We start from the raw sequence: 22396 nt of genomic DNA, 5'->3' as shown, positions 1-22396 counted from the left end.
ATCCAGACATCCTGGAATGTGAAGTCAAGTGGGCCTTAGAAAGCATCACTACAAACAAAGCTAGTGGAGGTGATGGAATTCCCCTATTTCAAATCCTGGAAGATGATGCTGTGAAAGTGCTGCACTCAATATGCCAGCAAATTTGGAAAACTCAGCAGTGGACACAGGACTGGAAAAGGTCAGTTTTCATTCCAATCTCAAAGAAAGGCAATGCCAAAGAATGCTCAAACTACTGCACAATTGCCCTCATCTCACATGCTAGTAAAGTAATGCTCAAAATTCTCCAAGCCAGGCTTCAGCAATACATGAACCGTGAACATCCAGATGTTCAAGCTGGTTTTAGAAAAAGCAGAGGAACCAGATGTCAAATTGCCAACATCCGCTGGTTCATTGAAAAAGCAAGAGAGTTCCAGAAAAACATCTATTTCTGCTTTGTTGACTATGCCAAAGCCTTTGACTGTGTGGATCACAATAAACTGTGGAAAATTCTTCAAGAGATGGGAATACCAGACCACCTGACTTGCCTCTTGAGAAACCTATGTGCAGGTCAGGAAGCAACAGTTATAACTGGACATGGAACAACAGACTGGTTCCAAATAGGAAAAGGAGTATGTCAAGGCTGTATATTGTCACCCTGCTTATTTAACTTATATGCAGAGTACATCATGAGAAACGCTGGGCACAAGCACAAGCGGAATCAAGACTGCTGGGAGAAATATCAATAACCTCAGATATGCCCATGACACCACCCTTATGGCAAAAAGTGGAGAGGAACTAAAACGCCTCTTGATAAAAGCGAAAGAGGAGAGTGAAAAAGTTGGCTTAAAGCTCAACATTCAGAAAAGTAAGATCATGGCATCTGGTCACATCACTTCATGGGAAATAGATGGGGAAACAGTGGAAACAGTGTCAGACTTTATTTTGGGGGGCTCCAAAATCACTGCAGATGATGATTGCAGCCATGAAATTAAATGACACTTACTCCTTGGAAGGAAAGTTATGGTCAACCTAGATAGCATATTAAAAAGCAGAGACATTACTTTGCCAACTAAGGTCCATCTAGTCAAGGCTATGGTTTTTCCTGTGGTCATGTACGGATGTGAGAGTTGGACTGTGAAGAAAGCTGAGCACCGAAGAATTGATGCTTTTGAACTGTGGTGTTGGAGAAGACTTTGAGAGTCCCTTGGACTGCAAGGAGATCCAGCCAGTCCATTCTGAAGGAGATCAGCCCTGGGTGTTCTTTTGAAGGACTGATGCTAAAGCTGAAACTCCAATACTTTGGCCACCTCATGCAAAGAGTTGACTCATTGGAAAAGACCCTGATGCTGGGAGGGATTGGGGGCAGGAGGAGAAGGGGACGACAGAGGATGAGATGGCTGGATGGCATCACCATCTCTATGGACATGAGTTTGGGTGAACTCTGGGAGATGGTGATGGACAGGGAGGCCTGGCGTGCTGCAATGAATGGGTCGCAAAGAGTGGGACATGCCTGAGCGGTTGAACTAAACTGAACTGAAGGCCAAGTCAGGAGACAGTTGCCATTGAAAAGATAGTTTGTTACTCATAGTTCCCCAAAGGAGAAAGGAGGCCATGCCACATAGGGCCACACAGGATCCATTAGTCAGTCAGGAGGCAGAGGGAGTGAGAGGAAAACATGGGCAACAGTCTTTATTGTGGTCTTCATGGGAAAGAATGGGAGAGGCAGGGTAAATAGGCCTAGGATTAAGTAGCTTAGGTAATTTTAGTGAGCTCCAGTGGATAGGGGCTGCTCCTGGTTGTCTGATAACTGGCCCTGGAATGATTAGTGTAAAGGAACAGTGGCCTAGTATGAGAGCCCAATAAAAGACTGGTTGAGGGGTATAGACTCTGAATTCTTTAGTGTGCATCTTAAAGCTGTGCCTGCAAGCAAGCCCTTTGCTGTCTCTAGGAACTGGCTACCTGGCAGTCCCTCCAGGGCCAGCAAGGCCCCAGATGACAAACCATCAGAAATACATGGTTAATACCACCCCCTACTGACAAGATGTGTTTACTGCAGAGGAGAAATGCTTTATTACCATAGATCAAGCAATGCTGCTGCTGCTGCTGCTAAGTCACTTCAGTCGTGTCCAACTCTGTGCGACCCCATAGGCGGCAGCCCACCAGGCTCCCCTGTCCCTGGGATTCTCCAGGCAAGAACACTGGAGTGGGTTGCCATTTCCTTCTCCAATGCATGAAAGTGAAAAGTGGAAGTGAAGTCGCTCAGTCATGTCCAACTCCTAGCAACCTCACGGACTGCAGCCTACCAGGCTCCTTCGTCCATGGGATTTTCCAGGCAAGAGATCAAGCAATGAAGGGGGGATTTATAGCTGAGATGCATTTATTACTAACCAGCAAATCTACTCAGATTATTGATCATCCTGTTTATAGATTTTCAACCAGTTGAGTTCAGCTCTGTTTATTTTTTTATTTCAGTTTTTTGATCAGTGATAAGATCATCTTTGGAAAATTGATCACTCAGTGTTTTGTATTCTGTAATGGTCATTTTGGTTTATTTTCCAGTGTCCATTTTATTCAAATCATCAATTTAAACCAATCATAGTCTTTTGCCAGAGATTGGTCCAGAGCAGCGTACGTCTAAGCTGTGTTGACCTGAAACAAATAGGCTGCCAGGCTTTCCTCCAGAAAAGATGGGTTTATTCTGAAGCAACAGGGAATTGCAGTTGTAGGTCTGCAACCATGGTAAGCCACATCCAAATTCACCCACCACAAGGAAAGATGCACATTTTCATAGAGGGAAAAGGAAGTTGGGAGGCTACAGTGAGCAGAGTCCATAGCTTTTCATTGGCCAAGTCCTTGCCAGGAAAGGAATCTTTCTTAAAACTCTTGCGCTCGGCTATCACTGCAGGGTGTGAGAGCTCCCCCTTCTGGTTTCCCAACTCTATTTAACACAAGTTTCTGTTTAATAAATTTTTTAATAGCAAATTTAGGTAAGCTAAACTAAAAGGAAAAGTTTGCTAGAGCTTCTGGGGATGAAAATGTTCTACGTCTCTTCATCGCATCTGAACTAGAAAATGCAGCTCTACTGCTACTGGGATCCAGCTTGTGACTACACAGGAGGCCAGCTTAAGGCAATGCCGGAACAAAGGAGGGTAGAACTAAGAGAAGAGCTGAGGGAGGAATACCACTCCTGGAACCTACCTGGGGCTTCCCTGATAGCTCAGCTGGTAAAGAATCGACCTGCAATGCAGGAGACCCCTTCTGATTCCTGGGTCGGGAAGATCCCCTGGAGGAGGGCATGGCAACCATCTCCAGTGTTCTTGCTTGGAGAATTCCATGGACAGAGGAGGCTGACGGGCTGCAGTCCATCAGGTCACAAAGAGTCAGACATGACTGAGCGAGTAAGCTCAGCACACAGTCTGACTTGTCTCTGAATTTCCTGTTATGGTAGATAATAAATATCCTTATGATGCAAAACCATTTGAGCCAGGGTTTTCTGTCACTTGAAACCAAAAGTACAATAACTGATTCAAGTTCTCACTATATTTTATTCATACTTCTGCTATAATATTTATTGCTTTTCATCACAACTATTTATTCTGAATTTATCTTCATGACTATTGTCTCCTTGCCTTGAGCTTATCTTAGTTAACTTAATCTTTCTAGATAGCAGATAAAAGCTATTATATATAAAATAAACAATAAAATCCTACTGTATAGCACAGGAAACTGTATTCAATATCCTATAATAAAAGATAATGAAAAATAATGTGAAAAAGAATATATATACATGGGTGTATATATATATATATAACTGCATAACTGAATCACTTTGCTGTACATCAGGAACTAGCACCACACTATAAATCAACTATACTTCAATAAAAAAAGAAATGGACAAAAAAATAATCATAACTGTAACACATGCTTTAAAAAAAAAAAAAAAGCATGCAGTGTACCAAATAACCAGAAATTAGGAGGTCAGGAAAACATGATAAGTTGGAATCTTTGATGAGCTAGAATATATGATGAACCAAGTGACACAGCCCCAAGTTCAACCAGGAAGTTTGGGGGAGTTTTGACCATCTATTGGAACACCAGTGTGAAGACTGTGGTTGGAGTTAGTTGTTACAGCATCTAAACCCAGGAAATCTGGGCATTCACTACCAGGTAAGGCTCATCTCCGGAATAATCTGAATGAAACAGAGCTGGTTGGGAGTTAGGTTGGTGGGTTTCTGTGGACTGGCACACTTGCAGTTGGACATGGCTGCTGAGCTCTGCCTTGCTTGTTTCAAACGGTGGAAAATACCAGTTCTGTAAAGCACTCTGCCTGCTTCGCTCCCGTTCATACTGGCTCCATGCTAGCTGCTGAAAACTCTCTAGGGCCACCATTTCTTGCACATTCCGCGCATTGACCAATCAGACAATATTCATAGAGGCCTACAATGTGCCAGACTTTGTGCCAGTCTGTGAAGATATCACAGTGCTGCAAGAGGCAAGGAGCTTACTGTCTGATTCAAAGATTTCCAAACTTTCTTGGTTCACAGTAGTTTATTTGTTGGTGTCAGTAATTTATTCACAGCACCCTTAGGCTGAAAGAAATTCCTATCAGTTCCTTTTACTTAGAAGTTAGATCCAAACAACTTCTGTCTGAACAACTTAGTAGCTATTTTAAGATACAACTATAAATTAAGGGGGCTTCCCAGGTGGCTCAGTGGTAAAGAATCTTCCTGCAGTACAAGAGATGCAGAAGACATGGATTCCATCCCTGGTCTGGAAGATCCCCTGGAGGAGGAAATGGCAACCTACTCCAGTATTCTTGCCTGGAAAAACCCATGGACAGAGGAGCGTGGCGGGCTACAGTCCAAAGGGTTGCAAAGAGTCAGATATGACTAACACACATGCACTATAAGAAAAAGTAACATCTTTATTTCACCCAGGGCATGCCTACCTGTTGGACATTGCACAACTTCTCCAATCTTGGAATCAGATTGGACATCTCCAACCTCATTCCCTAAACACAGTGATTTTTGTGAGGTTCTAGTTTTTTATCACAATTGTTAGAAACCCAGCTTGGCAAAGATATGACATTATTTAAAATATAGTGAAAAGAAATGCAGTCTAATGGAAATCATGAACTACCTCCCCTCACAAGAAGGATGTCAAACAGATAACCTCTACTTCCCTCAAGTATTTAAAATATGCTGCAGTGCCCCTGAGAGTACATCTGTGGTACCCCAGCACTGGGAGATCATGACCTAGAAATAGGTCTATGATTAGAACTGTCCAAACCCACAGCAGAGTTTCTCAAACTAGGTGCACTTAAATGTGTGTTCAATAATGGATGTCTTTACACAACCGAAAGCCAGAGGATTCTGGATCAGCCTCTCCTGTACTTTGTGGCAGAGTGAATACTCTGTGCTAGATAAGGGTGATCCTGAAGGTCTTCCACTAAACAAACACCATAAATTTTGTTATTGTTTAGTCGCCAAGTTGTGTCCAACATTTTGTGACACCATAGACTGCAGCACACCAGGCTTCCCTGTCCCTCAGCACCTCCCGGAGTTTGCCCAAATTTATGTCCATTGAATCGGTGATGCCGTCCAACCATCTCATCCTCTGTCATCCTCTACTTCTACCTTCAATTTTTCCCAGCATCAGGGTTTTCTAATGATTTGGCTCTTCGCATCAGGTGGCCAAAGTATTGGAGCTTTAGCATCAGTCCTTCCAATGATTATTCAGGGTTGATTTCCTTCAAGATTGACTGGTTTAATCTCCTTTCAGTCCAAAGGACTCTAAAGGATCATATTTTCTGAGCCACAAATCCAGAAGCAAGGTGGGTGAACTTTTAAAGACAAAGAACCTGAATGTTGTCTTGTTCTGCCCTGGAAGGCTTGGACACATTGTCGCCATCTATGAGAAACCCCAGTACAAGACCAAACTCCAAGTCCAGGACCAGCTGAGTCTCAAAGAGGCTGCAAAAATTCCTAAATTCCCATATGCTTGCTTGCCTGCAGCCTGCACCAGAAGAAAGTAAGGTGGGATAGAAACATGCTTAAAAGACTACCTGGTATGCATGTACTGTCGGACATCTACAAAACTGATGCAAAGCCATTTAAATCCATTTTTCTCATCCTTCTCAATCCATCATTTACATACATACATACATACATACATACACACAGAGTCATCTCACTTAAGGATCCTAGTAAATAGCTTTAGCAAAACAAAAGTTTGAAGAAAGAAAATGGACTCCTGAGACAACCTAGCACATTTATAAATAGGTTTATTATACCAGCTCTTAAAAAATATAATTGAGGGAATTTTCTCAAGTGATAGCAATGGTCTATATTTTTATGGAGTTGTGGCTCAGTGGTAAAGAATCTGCCTGCAGTGCAGCAGAAGACACAGGAGGCTTGGGTTGGATCCTGGATTCGGAAGATCCCATGGAGGAGGGAACGGCTACCCATTCCAATATTCTTGCCTGAAAAATCCTATGGACAGAGGAGCCTGGCGAGTTACCATCCAGGGGGCTGCAAAAGAGGGACCAAGCATGCAACAATAAGTGGATAACGGGTGAATAATCAGACAAAACTCACCTAACTGTGGATAGATGCACTAATTTTAATAGAGTAAAATGTTAACCAACAGTAGAATCTAGGTGGTGGATATGGGAGTGTTCACTGTAAAATTCAACTTTCTGGGCATGTTTTTAAATTTCCATGATAAAATTTTGACAAATGTTTAAATTTTAACTAAAAATAAAATTTAAATCCACACTTAAGATTTATACATTACAGTGTATGTTAACGATAGCTCCAAAAAAAAAAAAGCATGAGAACTGAGGAGGGAGTGGATTTAAACCAGACTAAATCTAGCATATTTATGGATGTGCTTGGTAGGCAACTGATTCTCTTGAAAAGGTAACTAAAAGAAGCTAACTTCAACCCAGATGGCTACGGAGGGCAGGGGTTTTCTTCACATATAAGTCCTTTCTCGCCTTTGGTATCTCGCTCTCCTCTTTTCTCTCTTCTCTCTCTTCCCCCCCTCTCCCCGCTCCACGCCGTCTCTCCGTCTCCGTCTTTCTCTCTTCCCCCCACCCTTGTCTCTCTTGTCTCTGTCTCTTTGTCTCTCCGCCCCCGCCCTACCCCCCACCCCGCCTCCGTGTCTCTCTCTGCGTCTCTGTCTCTCTTCCTACCATGAGCGGCTGGGTCAGAAAACTCGAGAGTGGTTCTGTACCTTTCTGCAGCTTCGGAACCATCGGAGCCACGTCAAATGCAGACTCTCGAGGTCTTGCCTGAGAACCGCCGGGCGCAGCGGGTGAGGCCCCGGTCCTCCGCGGCGAGCCTGGGCCCCGGGCAGCCCCGCCCCGCGGAGAGCCCCGCCCCGCGGAGAGCCCCGCCCCGCGGAGAGCCCCGCCCCGCGGAGAGCCCCGCCCCTTGCCCTCCGCTTGGCTGCGATCCAACCCACCCAGCCTCGGTCCGGCTCGGTCGCTATCCGAGGGCCCGCGGACGTAGGGCGCGATGGCAGACCCCTCCGAGGCCCCGGTCACGCGGCAGGTCAGCGGTCACGCCGCCCCAGCCCCAGTCCCAAGCGGCCCCGCGAGCTGGCAGCCCCTGGCTGCCGCCGTGGCCGAGCTGCCTGTGCTGGACGCCTCCGGGAGGCCTGTGCCGTTTGGTGAGCTGTTCCAAGAGCGCCGGGCTATCGTGGTCTTCGTGCGGGTGAGCACGGGCGACGGGACGATCCGGCGCAGGGACCTCACCTGCAGGCAGGGATGGAGGTTGTTTCTACGGCCTCCCCTGGGGGGAGTTACATCTGGCCTCTGGAAGGGTCCAGGACCGGAGAACGGAACCCGCCGGGCCTGACCCTTCCTCTAGTGGTCGTCCACTAAAGGTTTCTGGAAGGCGGACTCCGCTCTCGCTTCCTTGAACGGGAAAGGAAAAGCAGCCCGCCAAGCCAAGGCCATTTTCTCAGCGAGCGAAGAGGCCTAACAGAGACTGCGTGGGGCCCAATTTCAGGGCACATTTGGGCACCCTTGACATCTCTAACAGTCTTGGGTGTAGCATTACGTCACGCATAAGTACTTGGTTATTTCTGACTCCGAGAGTGTTAGTTGCTAACTTGTCCTTTTTGCCTGTGTTGGGATTTCAGCATTTCCTGTGTTACATCTGCAAGGAATACGTAGAAGATCTGGCCAAAATCCCCAAGAGTTTCTTACAAGTAAGTTTCCCTAGAGTGAGCAGCAGCGTGCCCCGCTTCCGGGCGGCCTGGTGAAACTCACCTGTGGTTTATGAGGAGTGTGATGGCATGAGGTGCAGAATGCACCGCCTCTCCAGCACAGACGCTCACAAACCCAGATTATCATCATCCCACACATCTCCCCAACACCTCCAAAAAGGGAAGAGACTCATTGGAAGTGTATTTCTGTCCTATTCATTACTGCCTGACTATGAAAGGACTAACCATAATAATGATTTTGATGTTACCTAATAACCTGCCTATTCTCAAATGTTGATTGATAATTATGAAAAACAGAAATGCTAGAAATATTTTCTTTTCTTTAGTTTTATAATACAGACACTCCAAATAGTTGTTCATTACAGGAAGTTACTAGTATAACTTAAAGATGAAAAATTTGTATCCTTAATGGAATTACAGTTCCACATTCTTGTGACAGCCACATACAGGTGTATTTCCTCAAGCATATAAAGGTTTGTCCCCAGGTTAGCTTTTTAGTGAAAGCATTGGTAGCTTCTGTAAAATTAAGATCTGTTTTCAGCAGACCTTGTCAATCAAGATGTGAAAGAATAAAATTGTCTGATTAAATAACCCTACTTTAATAGTGTTTATTCTAGTTTAATGTATGCCTTTTGGGAAAGTGTAGAGAATTACTGACTATTATTTTTAAATTCTTACTTAGCAAAAGAATCATCTGAATTAATTGAATATTTTAGCATAATTGCTTTGACTCACACAATTTGGCTGTTTATACCATTCTTCTGGAAGCCTACAGGTGGCATTAAAATGGAAGAAAAGAATTGGATTAGGGGAAGTTATAATTAGGGGAAACATAATTTCTAATAATATGTACATGTCCTTTTTCTCTCCTAAAGGAAGCAAATGTCACTCTCATAGTGATTGGACAGTCATCCTACCATCATATTGAGGTAAATATATAGCCAATTGGGACCCTAACAGGCTAAATCTGTTTTAGATGTAAAAAATATATAATTACCTAAATCACTTAAGTGTTAGTCACTCAGTCATGTCCAACTCTTTGCAACCCCATGGACTGTAGCCTGCCACACTCCCCTGTCCATGGAATTCTCCAGGCAAGAATACTGGAATGGGTAGCCATTCCCCTCTTCAGGGGATCTTCCTGACCCAGGGATCGAACCTGGGTCTAAATTTGCTAAAATTTAGTCAGATTATCACTATTTTTCTCTCATTTGTCTTGATAAAAATTCCAACTATACTTTTTTTTTTCAGCCTTTCTGTAAACTAACTGGGTATTCTCATGAAATCTATGTTGATCCTGAGAGAGAAATTTATAAAAGATTGGGAATGAAAAGAGGTGAAGAAATTGCCTCCTCAGGTAAGACATGTCTCAAGTAGGAAATCCTGACAGTATATTTCACATTTCACATAAGTATATATATGCATAGGGGAATAAATGGTAAATTCATAAATCAACCTGCTCTTTATGATTCTAGTAAGTGGTCCAGATTCATGATACTCTAAAAGATTCATTTCCTGGATGTAATGACATGGAAGGCTGTTGGTGAAGTTCTAAATGAATGAAAAAATGCAAGTTCAAAGCAGTGTTTTTCAGTATGATTTCATTTTTGTGAAAATAAAAACTATTTTCATAAACATAAATATCTATACTATTATATATGTGTGTGTGATGAAAATTGTTTTAAAAGACATTGCAATGTTTACCCCAACACATGGGAGTGAGAACAGTGGCTTATATATATGTATGTATATATATATATATATATATATTTTTTTTTTTTACAATGAGTATATTTTACTTTTGTATTTAAAAGAAAAATAATATTGCTTAAGTTAATATATTTTCATACCTCAACACCATGGCTTTGAACACTCTTATGTTCTTTAACTGATGAAATCTTAGTTTTCATCTAAAGCCCAACTCAAAGGGGGTCTAAATAGCTCTACCAGCAGAAGCAGTTGCTTCCCTCATTGTTTTTTAATAGCATCTTGTACTTTATTATATACTCTATGATCGAACTTAAGGTGATAAGTAGTATAGTTAGTTGAAAGGTTTGATGTTTTATTCATCTCTATATGGTTCACATTCCCTGCCCTTGCACAATTCTTTATAATTAAAAGTACAATAAGCTTTAGGTGAACTATTGATATGTGTTTTAGATAAAAGGAACTTGGCTTCTGAAATACCAAGCAAGAGAACTCAACTAGAACCCAGATCACTTACTCTGAACAAATGTTGAGAATGACACCCATGGTACCCACTGTGTTGGCTGTTCCCAGGACGACTGTGACAAAAGACGCAGTCCCTGCCCTCCCAATGCTCATAATCTACCCTGGGAGAAAGAAGCAAACAGTTAATTACATTACAGCTTAGGGCTTGTAAAAGAGGAGAGCATGTATTGGCAATACCTATAATACAGAATGGAGAAGGCAATGGCACCCCACTCCAGTACTCTTGCCTGGAAAATCTCATTTCACGGAGGAGCCTGGTAGGCTGCAGTCCATGGAGTCGCTAAGAGTCAGACACGACTGAGCGACTTCACTTTCACTTTTCACTTTCATGCATTGGAGAAGGAAATGGCAACCCACTCCAGTGTTCTTGCCTGGAGACTCCCAGGGACGGGGGACCCTGGTGGGCTGCTGTCTATGGGGTCACACAGAGTCAGACACGACTGAAGCGACTTAGCAGATAATACAGAAATGCCTGTAATACCAGAAATGCACAGGGAGAGAAGAATCTGGGAGGGCTTCTTAGAAATGGTGTTGTCTAAGCTCACTCTTTAAGGAGTTAGCTGGGTGAAGTGAGGCTGGGAATGCTGCAGCTGACAGAAACTAGCACATCCGTATGAACAATTTTGACTCTTGGAGAACTGCAAGAGTTCTCTATGTCTGGCCAGAGACCAGGAGCCAGTTGGGAATTGTGTGAGCCAAGGGACTGAGTCTGGGAACAAGCCAAGGAGTTTGGATTCGTTCTCAAGGCAGTGGGGGAGTCATAAAAGTGTTTGCGTGGAGAAGTCTTGTTGCCAGGTAGAGGAGCAATTGGAACGTGCCAAACAGGAGGTATCAATTGTAATTGGTGTTCTTGACAAGTTTGTAGTAATGGCCTAGAAAGAAATGACAGGGCATGAAGTAGAGACACAGAGGGACAGATCACGGAGCTGCTACTTACGAAGCGGCGTTGACATGATCCCTTCCTTTACTAATGTCTTTAAAGAAAGCGACCTAAACTTTATTAAAACTAATGATGAGGTACCATAGATAGAGAATTTGTTCTTTTCTTCCTCCTCTCTTTTTAGTATAGGAAATTGCAACAGTACAGATTGTGAACCTTAATCTTTGGTAGACTATTTTCCTGTGCTATATCAGAGCCTCAGCACATGTAAGGTCTGTTTATCATTTAGCTGCTTTTGATATAAACTGTGAGTCTTACTTTAGTAACACCTCATCATTCATTGCCTCAATAGAGAGAGAGAATTGCAAAGAAAACAGATGAATTTAAAGCAAAATGCATGCTTATAATTATAAAGAAAGTATATTCAAATCATTTAAACTCCTTTGATCTGTGTCAAACAACTCTCTTTCCAAACAGAAAACACTAGGTTCTCATGAAATGATTTTTTAAAGTTCCCACCTGAAAAAGCACAGGTCTTAGAATCAGTCTCAGAATAATCCTACTTGAAAGCAACATTGAAAATAAAATATAATAATTTAAAATTAATGGGACAGGTTATAAAGACAAAGAATAAGAAAATAAAGCCACTAAATTCAAGGAGGTAATGGGTTTACCTGATATTTCATCTTGCCTTACTTGATAATAAGCCAGTTTATGGTATTAAATCTATAGTGATCGCTATAGACAGCAGATAAGTGCATGCAGGAAACATGCTTCTTACAATACTTAATCTAATATTTCAAATTCAAATTCTGGTCTTGAGTCCAAGAACCAAAGTAAAGAGGAAAACATTGAAAAAAAACAACAACAGGAGTTTTACACTTAACTAAATTCATACTGGCAAAATTAGATTGTGCTTTACAGCCAAGATTGTGACATTCTAGGTTGTGGAATCTTCTTCAATTGAATTTTTAAAATTTCAGAAATATTAAATGACCCTTCTTTGGACATAAGGAGATAGTTTGGATTTATGAACATTTATTTTAGGTATAAAATCCTTAAAAACATAAACTTTAGTCCTTTACCCATGTCTCTAAGCTAGTGAGAATGTCTTTGCTTCTTGGTAAGAGGAATGAATGTCCATCCTCTTAAACACAAAAGAAATAGAAAAGTTGGAGAGATGAAGGAAATAATAGGTATCTGGAAATATTAAGAAATCAGTCAGGTCAAAGGCAGCATAATCATTAAAATAAAAAGCCCAAAGCACTAGTTGAAGCTGGACCGCAGGGCTGAGGGGTTAGCTCTGTGCTGTGACTTCCACAGGAGAAGATAAATGGGACTGGTAACTGTGTACACTGGTTGACATGCACCTGGAGAGGCAGACCGCGGCAGGCGGGAAGACCTGGGCTGCAGTGTCTCACTGCTTGGTCACTCTCTGGCCTTAGAATGGTGGAGTCCAGATTTTTTTTTTAAATAAAAGGCAGGGGTAGGAAAAAGATAAGTTATAAAACAGGTAGTTTCTTTACCCAAAGGTAGTGAAAGTATCAGGCACTGTGAGAAAGGAAATAGAAAAACTGACAAGTAAAGATGGAAAGGTAGCTATAGTTACTGTTGTTACAGCTAAACCTCAGAGTCTCAGTGGCATATAAAGAATGAAGTTAGTTCCTATTCATTCACATTTCAAGAAGGATATTTCTAGTGGGTGCTTCTCCAAGCAGCAATTGAGGGACACAGTAGGAAAGACTCAGGCCTCTTCCATCATGTGGCTCTGCCATTGTCAATCCAAACTTCAAAGGATGTATTTAGGTTGGTGCAAAAGTAATTGATGTTTTAGACCATGAATTTTAAATTATAACTAACTAGACTCAAACACATCTTTATTAATCAAAGTAGGTATCAATACAATCAACACATTTTTGGCAACAAGCAATAAATTGGTTTATTCCTGTAGTGTAAAAATCCATTCTTTGGGATTCAGCAAACTTGGAAAGCATTTTCTGCCTCCTGCTGGTTGTGGAAGCATTATCCCCGCAAATAGTTGTCGAGATGCTTGAAGAAGTGGTAGTCAGTTGGCAAGAGGTCAGGTGAATATGGCGAATGAGGCAAAACTACATAGCTCAGTTCGTTCAACTTCTGAAGCATTGGTTGTGCTACGTGCGGGCATTATCATGGAGAAGAGCTGGGCCCTTTCTATTGACCAATGCCAGGAGTAGGCATTTCAGTTTTTGGTGCATCTCATCAATTTGCTGAGCATACTTCTCAGATGTAATGGTTTCACCAGGATTCAGAAAGCTGTAGTGATACAGTGACCATGACCTTTTTGTGGTGCAAGTTTGGCTTTGGAAAGTGCTTTGGAGCCTCTTCCCGGTCCAGCTACTGAGCTGGTCATCACCAGTTGTCATTGCACACCACAATCCAATTGAGAAATGCTTCCTTGTTGTTGCATAGAATAAGAGAAGACAACACTTCAAAATGACATTTTTAAAAATTTCCGGTCAGCTCATGTGGCACCCACTCATTAAGCTTTGTCACCTTTCCAATTTGCTTCAAATGCCCAATGACTGTAGAACAGCCTATGTTGAGTTCTTTGGAAACTTCTCATGTAGTTGTAAGAAGATCAGCTTTGATGATCTCAGTTGGTCGTTGTCAGCTTCCAATGGCTGGTCACTATGTCCCTCATCTTCAAGGCTCTTGTCTCCTTTGTAAAACTTCTTGAACCACCACTGCACTGTACATTCATCAACAGTTCCTAGGCCAATGCATCACTGAGTTGTTTCTACTGCTTTATGAGTCATTTTAAACTCAAATGAGAAAACTGCTCAGATTTGGTAGTCTAACATCATTTCCATAGTCCAAAATAAATGTGAAAGAAATAGCAAGTAATAAGTCATTAGCAAAAAAGACATAAAATGAGAAATGTGCATTAAAATGATATATAACCACATTTATTAAGAATGTATTCCAAAATCAAATGGCAAATTTCAACAATGCAAAAACTGCAGCTATATTTGCACCAACCTGATAGAAAAAACATGGATAAGCACCTCTGGAGAGGTTTTTAGGAGATGCCAGGGAAGTGGCACACATTATTTTACTCATTGGTTTGATTGTGGTCATAGAGCCATACCAAACCCCAGGAAGACTGGGAAATGTTTAGTTGTGGTCCCAGAAAGAGTAAACAAGTTTCGACCAGCATATAACAGTAGTCTGTGCCACAATGTCTTTTGAAGAGGAATGTAGTTATCTATTACTAGGCAAGGGACTAAACCAAATATAAATGGGGGATTAAAAAGGAAAGCGCTGCCAGTTTGAGAATTCTATAGCTGACATTTTTCAGTGGCAGAAAATGATCTGGGTCTGTCATCACTTCCTCTTTTAAAGTAGTAGTTCTCAACTGAGGACACTTTGACCCCTCCCCCACCCAGGGGATATTTGCCACTGGAGACATTTTCAGTTGTCACAGCTTGGTAAATGGTGGTTGCTATGGCATGAAGTAAGTTCAGAGAGCATGGATGATGGTAATCACCCTATGTTACTCAGGATAAAGACTTATCTGGTCTAAACATCAGTAGTGAAAGGCTGAGAAACTGTTCTTCGAAGGAAGAGAAAAAGGCAAGTCAAAAAGTAAGATAATACATAAGAGAGAGACTGTTTTCTAAAAATACTAATGTTATCTTAATATCAAGTCAAATATAAAATGATAACATCTAAAGACAATTCCTAATATTTCAGGACAGAGCCCCCATGTAAAATCAAATATACTCTCAGGAAGCATTCGGAGCCTGTGGAGAGCAGTAACTGGCCCTCTTTTTGATTTTCAAGGAGACCCAGCTCAGCAAGGTGGAACACTCATTTTAGGTCCAGGTAAGCATCAAAGCTCAGCTTCAGCAGTGTGCTTTTTATGCTATCTGGAAGTCAAGAGGCCATCCACTTTCTTTATAAAGTAGCCACCATGTAAAAGTGTACACGGTAGCAGTCAGGATGCTGTGCTCTCACAGGGGACGTCGTTTGTCTTCAAACACTCCTGTATATTTTTGATGTCTGTTTACTGGATGTACTGTGGCCACCATTCCATGCCTGAGTGATTCCAGGTATTCGGGATAGGGAAAATCAGTGGTGGTTTGGTGATTTGTATGTGGCTATAATACTCTTTAAAAATTTCAGTGGAGGTGAGCAGACGACCCACAAAATGCATAACAATTATACCAAAGAAATTCTTGCACTGTTAAGAAAGTTCTAGGACCCACAACAGATTTCCTAACCTGGTGATCTGGCAAAGGGACTGAGAACCCCCAGAGAATTTAACTTTGGAGGCCAGTGGGATTTGATTACAGAAGTTACATAGGACTAGGGAAACAGACTTTTGGAGGGCTCAAATAAGACCCTGTGCACACCAGGACCTAGGAGAAAAGAGCAGTGACCCCACAAGAGACTGACCCAGACTTGCCTGTGAGTGTCCAGAAGTCTCCGGTGGAGGCAGGGGTTGGTGGTGGCCTGATGCAGGGTCAGGGGCACTGAATGCGGCAGTGCATCCACGGGACCTTTTGAAGGAGGTCGCCTGTATCTTCATTACCTCCACCATAGTTTGGCCTCAGGTCAAACAACAGGGAGGGAACACAGCCCCATCCATCAATATAAAATTGGATTAAAGATTTACTGAGCATGCCCCGCCCCTCAGAACAAGACCCAGCTTCCCCCACAGTCAGCCTCTCCCATCAGGAAGATTCCATAAGCTTCTTACCCTTGTCCTTCATAAGGCAGACAGAATGAAAACCACAATCATAGAAAACCAATCAAACTGATCACATGGACCACAGCCTTGTCTAACTCAATGAAACTATGAGCCATGCTTTATAGAGGCACCCAAGATGGACCGGTCATGGTGGAGAGTTCTGATAAAATGTGGTCCACTGGCGAAGGGAATGGCAAACCACTTCAGTATTCTTGCCTTGAGAACCCCATGACAGTATGAAAAGGCAAAAAGATATGACACTGAAAGATGAACTCCCCAGGTCAGTGGGTGCCCAGTATGCTACCGGAGAAGAGCAGAGAAATAACTCCAGAAAGAATGAAGAAACAGAGTAAAAGCTGTGGATGAGCCCAGCTGTGGAAGCGACTGGTGATGGAAATAAAGTCCGATGCTGTAAAGAGCAATATTGCTTAGGAACCTGGAATGTTAGGTCCATGAATCAAGGTAAATTAGAAGTGGTCAAGCAGGAGATGGCAAGAGTGAACATCTATATTTTAGGTGAACTAAAATGGACTGGAGTGGGCAAATTTAATTCAGATGACCATTATATCTACTACTGTGGGCAAGAATCCCTTAGAGGTAATGGATTTTTTCAGCATTATGTTTCCCATGTAGGTTATTACAAAATATTGGGTAGAGTTCCCTGTTCAATACAGTAGGTCCTTGTTGATTACCTATTATATATATAGTAGTGTATATATGTTAATTTCACACTCCTAATTTATTCCTCCCCCCATCTCTCCCCTTTGGCTACCATAAGTTGAAGTCTGTTTCTGTTTTGTAAATAAGTTCATTTATATCATTTTTTTTTTAGATTCCGCATGTAAGTGATGTCATATGATATTTATCTTTCTTTGACTTAGTTCACCTAGTATGATAATCCCTAGGTTCATCCATGTGGCTGCGGGTGGCGTTATTTCATTCTTTTTTATGGCTGAGATTCCATTGTGTATCTGTTTCCCTGTTGATGGACATTGGGTTGCTTCCATGTCCTGGCTATTGTAAATAGTGCTGCAGTGAACATTGGAGTGCATGTATCTTTTTAAATTATGGTTTTCTCCAGATTCATACCCAGGAGTGGGATTGCTGGATCATATGGTAGTTCTTAGGGTTTTTTTTAAATTTTTTATTTATTTATTTTTGGCTGTGCTGGGTCTTTGTTACTATGCAGGCTTTTCTCTAGTTGTGGCGAGTGGCAGCTACTCTCTAGTTGTGGTGCACGGGCTTCTCATTCCAGGGGCATTTCTTGTTGCCTGCGGAGCACTGGCTCTTGGGCTTCAGTAGTTGTGGCTTTTGGGCTCTGGAGCAGAGGCGCAATAGTTGTGGCATGTGGGCTTAGTTGCTGCTCAGCATGTCGAATCTTCCTGGATCAGGGATTGAATCCATGTCTCCTGCATTGGCTGGCAGATTCTTTACCACTGAGCCACCAGGGAAGCCCTATATTTAGTTTTTTAAGGAACCTCCATACTGTTCTCCATCAGAGAAGACAATGGCACCCCACTCCAGTACTCTTGCCTGGAAAATCCCATGGATGGAGGAGCCTGGTAGGCTGCAGTCCATGGGGTTGGTAAGAGTCGGACACGACTGAAGCAACTTAGCAGCTTAGCAGCATACTGTTCTCCATAGTGGTTGTACCAGTTTACATTCCCACTGACCCTGTAAGAAGGTTCCCTTTTCTCTACACCCTCTCCAGCATTTATTGTTGGTAGACTTTTTGATAATGGCATTCGAACCAGTGTGAGGAGATACCTTATTGTAGTTTTGATTTGCATTTCTCTGATAAGTAACAGTGTTAAACATCTTTTCATGTACTTTTTGGCCATCTGTATGACGTCTTTTAGACTGACTAGTTTTCTGTGATTATGGTTTGTGTGTCCGCCCTCTGATGCCTCTTGCAACACCTACTGTCTTACTTGGGTTTCTCTTACCTTGGACGTGGGGTATCTCTTCACGGCTGCTCCAGCAAAGCGCAGCCGCTGCTCCTTACCTTGGATGAGGGGTATCTCCTCACAGCCATCCCTCCTGACATTGAACGTGGAGTAGCTCCTCTCGGCCCTTCTGCGCCCGGGCAGCCACTGCTCCTTGGACATGGGGTTGCTCCTCCCGGCCACCGCCCCTGACCTCGGGTGTGGGGTAGCTCCTCTCGGCCACGCTTCTGCGTGGTCTGTCGCAGCCTTGTCTAACTCAATGAAACTAAGCCATGCCCGCGGGGCCACCCAAGACGGGCGGGTCATGGTGGAGAGGGCTGACAAAATGTGGTCAACTAGAGAAGGGAATGGCAAACCACTTCAGTATTCTTGCCTTGAGAACCCCATGAACAGTATGAAAAGGCAAAATGACAGGATACTGAAAGAGGAACTCCCCAGGTCAGTAGGTACCCAATATGATACTGGAGATCAGTGGAGAAATAACTCCAGAAAGAATGAAGGGATGGAGCCAAAGCAAAAACAATATCCAGCTGTGGATGTGACCAGTGATAGAAGCAAGGTCCAATGCTGTAAAGAGCAGTATTGCATAGGAACCTGGAGTGTTAGGTCCATGAATTGAGGCAAATTGGAAGTAGTCAAACAGGAAATGGCAAGAGTGAACATCAATATTCCAGGAATCAGTGAACTAAAATGGACTGGAATGGGTGAATTTAATTCAGATGACCATTATATCTACTACTGTGGGCAGGAATCCCTTAGAAGAAATGGAGTAGCTATCATGGTCAACAAAAGAGTCCGAAATGCAGTATTTGGATGCAATCTCAAAAACGACAGAATGATCTCTGTTTGTTTCCAAGGCAAACCATTCAATATCACAGTAATCCAAGTCCATGCCCCAACCAGTAATGCTGAAGAAGCTGAAGTTGAATGGTTCTATGAACACCTACAAGACCTTTTAGAACTAACACCCAAAAAAGATGTCCTTTTCATTATAGGGGACTGGAATGCAAAAGGAGGAAGTCAAGAAACACCTGGGGTAACTGGCAAATTTGGCATTGGAATACGGAATGAAGCAGGGCAAAGGCTAATAGAGTTTTTCCAAGAGAACGCACTGGTCATAGCAAACACCCTCTTCCTACAACACAAGAGAAGACTCTACACATGGACATCACCAGATGGTCAACACCAAAATCAGATTGATTATATTCTTTGCAGCCAAAGATGAAGAAGCTCTATACAGTCAGCAAAAACAAGACCGGGAGCTGACTGTGGCTCAGATCATGAACTCCTTATTGCCAAATTCAGAATGAAATTGAAGAAAGCAGGGAAAACCACTAGACCACTCAGGTATGACCTAAATCAAATTCCTTAGGATTATACAGTGGAAGTGAGAAATAGATTTAAGGGCCTAGATCTGTTGATAGAGTGCCTGATGAACTATGGTGACATTGTACAGGAAACAAGGATCAAGACCATCCCCATGAAAAGAAATACAAAAAAGCAAAATGGCTGTCTGGGGAGGCCTTACAAATAGCTGTGAAAAGAAGAGAAGCAAAAAGCAAAGGAGAAAAGGAAAAATGTACCCATTTGAATGCAGAGTTCCAAAGAATAGCAAGGAAAGATTTTTAAAAAAGCCTTCTTCAGCGATCAATGCAAAGAAATAGAGGAAATCAATAGAATGGGAATGACTAGAGATCTGAACTGAACTTACTTTATAAAAAGCCAGTTCATGATATTAAATCTACAATGGTTAGTGTAGACAGCATATAGGTACAATACAGAAAACAGGCCTCTTATAATGTTTAGTAATCTAATGTTGTTTTATGTTAAAATTCTGGTCTTCATTCCAAGAATTAAAGTAAACAGGATCTAGACTATAAATTTCATTGAGTTAGACAAGGCTGTGGTCCTAGTGTGATTAGATTGACTAGATTTCTGTGAGTATGGTTTCAGTGTGTCTGCCCTCTGATGCCCTCTTGCAACACCTACCATCTTACTTGAGTTTCTCTTACCTTGGGCGTGGGGTATCTCTTCACGGCTGCTCCAGCAAAGCACAGCCACTGCTCCTTACCTTGGATGAGGGGTATCTCCTCCCGCCGCCGTTCCTGACCTTCAGGGTGGGATGGCTCCTCTAGGCCCTCCTGTGCCCGCACAGCCACCACTCCTTAGACGTGGGGTTGCCCTTCCCGGCCGCTGCCCCTAGCCTTGGGCGTGGGGTTGCTGCTCCCCGGTCGCTGCCCTGGCCTTGGGCGTGGGGTTGCTCCTTCCTGCTGCCGCCCTTGGCCTCGGACACGGGGTGGCTCCTCTCGGGCACCACCCCTGGCCTCGGATGCACGGTGGCTCCTCTTGGCCATCGCCTCTGACCTCTGACGCGGGGTGGTTCCTCCTGGCTGCTGCCCCTGGCCTCGGACACGGGGTAGCTCCTCTTGGCCATTCCTGCGCCGTCGCAGCCTGGCACTCTAGACCGCTGCCCCTGACCTCGGACGCGGGGTAGCTCTCAGCCGCGCTTAGTGCGCCGGCCCACCGCCACCACCTGCGCTTAAATTACTACTATTTCATTTGAGCAGATAGAAGAATTGTATTATATAACTGATTGTCTTAATGCTCTTATTTTTCAGCCTCTTTTAGGTTATGGTTATAATATATGTAGGCTATTAAATTGGTAATTAGGAGTAAATTTTTTAAGGAAGGGATTTATTCTGTTATTACATTTAAGAAACAGATGATTTTCTGGTTTGATATCTACACTAGTTCCATATTCTTCCTGTCTGTTTGACAAGCTGTTTTATTTAATTACATTTAATGAAACCTAACAGAAGGTTATAATTTAAGTCTTTCCCTTTGCAGCAGGGAAAGTACATAAAGAATTAAGTACTAACCTTATTTAACCATAATTTTTGTCATGCTTTACTACCTTAATTAAAATTTATTGTGTCATTATATGGAGAATGCTATGTACTCCAGGTAAATAACTTTTTCATTTGGACTAATTAGAAGTTAAAATACTGCTCTGATTCTAGAAAGCAGTACATCTAATGAATAACCCTATATGTTAACCTTTACCTTGTATTCTTATTCTCTTCTAGGTAACAACATCCATTTTATACACCATGATAGGAATAGGTTGGATCATAAACCCATCAACTCTGTTTTACAGCTTGTAGGAGTTCAGCATGTGGACTTTACAAGCAGACCTTCAGTTATCCATGTGTGACGTTACAGATTCTCTCAATTTCAAATGGACCTTGAGACATGACCTGAAACATGGGGATGTCATTTCCTCATGCAATGCCTATGTTGTTGACCCTCCCCAACTTTTGAGGAGTTATAGAACCATAAAGAGGCTTTGTACCACTGTTTGAACATCATGCTGAGAGACATCAGTTGTCCAAAATGTGATATCTGTAATTTTATAGGTTTTAAGGTTTTATTTTATATAGCAATTTTTGTAAAAAAAAAACAAACAAACAAACAAACCTAAATTTTACTTACACAAAGTAAAACTTTAAAAGCTATAAAATTATAAATACCAGTCTTTATTTTACCATATGCCATATCTATTCAATGAAGATATTTTTGGCCATTAAAATCATACATTTTTATAAAGAACATATAAGGAGAAAGGGAAGCAACCAAGAACATTTGATCCATTGAGAAAAGCAGGAACTCAATCTCTGTAAATAGCATAATCATATTTTTATAGGTATACATTTATATTTTTGTTTGCTTAAAAAGAAAGACAGGAAGTAAACATACCAGAGTATCACCAGTAGATATCACTAGGTGGTAGGATTACAGGGGTTTTTTTTTCCTGTACTTTTTTATGTTTCCCAACTATTCTGTTATGAACATGATTCATTTTTTGGCAAAGAAAAGATCTTTAAAAATTATATGAAGCATATGTTCCCACATAGCAAGCTCCACAAAGGTGCAGTTATACAGGCTGCAGGCCATACGTTTCTAATTCTTTACTCAGAGGAAACACAGCAGACCAAACCTACATATAGCCTACATTCACAGACTTTGGCCACACACCCAGTATCTATTTCACTAGGATTTTGTTTAGGGGGGCAGGGGTTACTAGTAAAAGGAGAAAAATATGTTTGCAATATTTGATACGTGTTTAAAATCTAATCAGTATGCTTTTTGAAAGGAAATTTTAAGAATTGTTTAAACTGAAAAAATAAGAAATTTTGTAATTTAAATGTGCACTATGATTTGGTTGTATATTCTCAAACAGCTTCTATTTCCCACCCCCAAGTTGCTTTTATTTAATGAACAATTGTCATCTTTTATTTTTCTAGAGTCTTAATATCTTTAGTGGGAAGTGTCCTAGGAATTCTGAAAAGTACAGCAAGATTAAAATATTGGCAATTATTAGCAAGTATAATA

At 42.1% G+C, this 22396-nt stretch overlaps 1 protein-coding gene across 1 annotated transcript; it reads left to right on the top strand.

Moving 5' to 3' along the window:
- Positions 1-7499: 7499 nt before the first annotated feature.
- Positions 7500-21507, top strand: PRXL2C (peroxiredoxin like 2C). The gene is made up of 6 exons (XM_052645164.1): positions 7500-7697; positions 8128-8196; positions 9090-9143; positions 9466-9571; positions 15059-15190; positions 21091-21507. The coding sequence occupies exons 1-6, from the start codon at positions 7500-7502 to the stop codon at positions 21216-21218; spliced, it is 687 nt and encodes a 228-aa protein (XP_052501124.1). The 3' UTR covers positions 21219-21507.
- The last annotated feature ends 889 nt before the right edge of the window (positions 21508-22396 follow it).

This window comes from Budorcas taxicolor, chromosome 8 (genome assembly GCF_023091745.1).
Source record: "Budorcas taxicolor isolate Tak-1 chromosome 8, Takin1.1, whole genome shotgun sequence".
Lineage (NCBI taxonomy): Eukaryota > Metazoa > Chordata > Mammalia > Artiodactyla > Bovidae > Budorcas > Budorcas taxicolor.
Note: the sequence above shows the minus strand (reverse complement) of the source record. Positions and strands in the feature narration are given on the sequence as shown.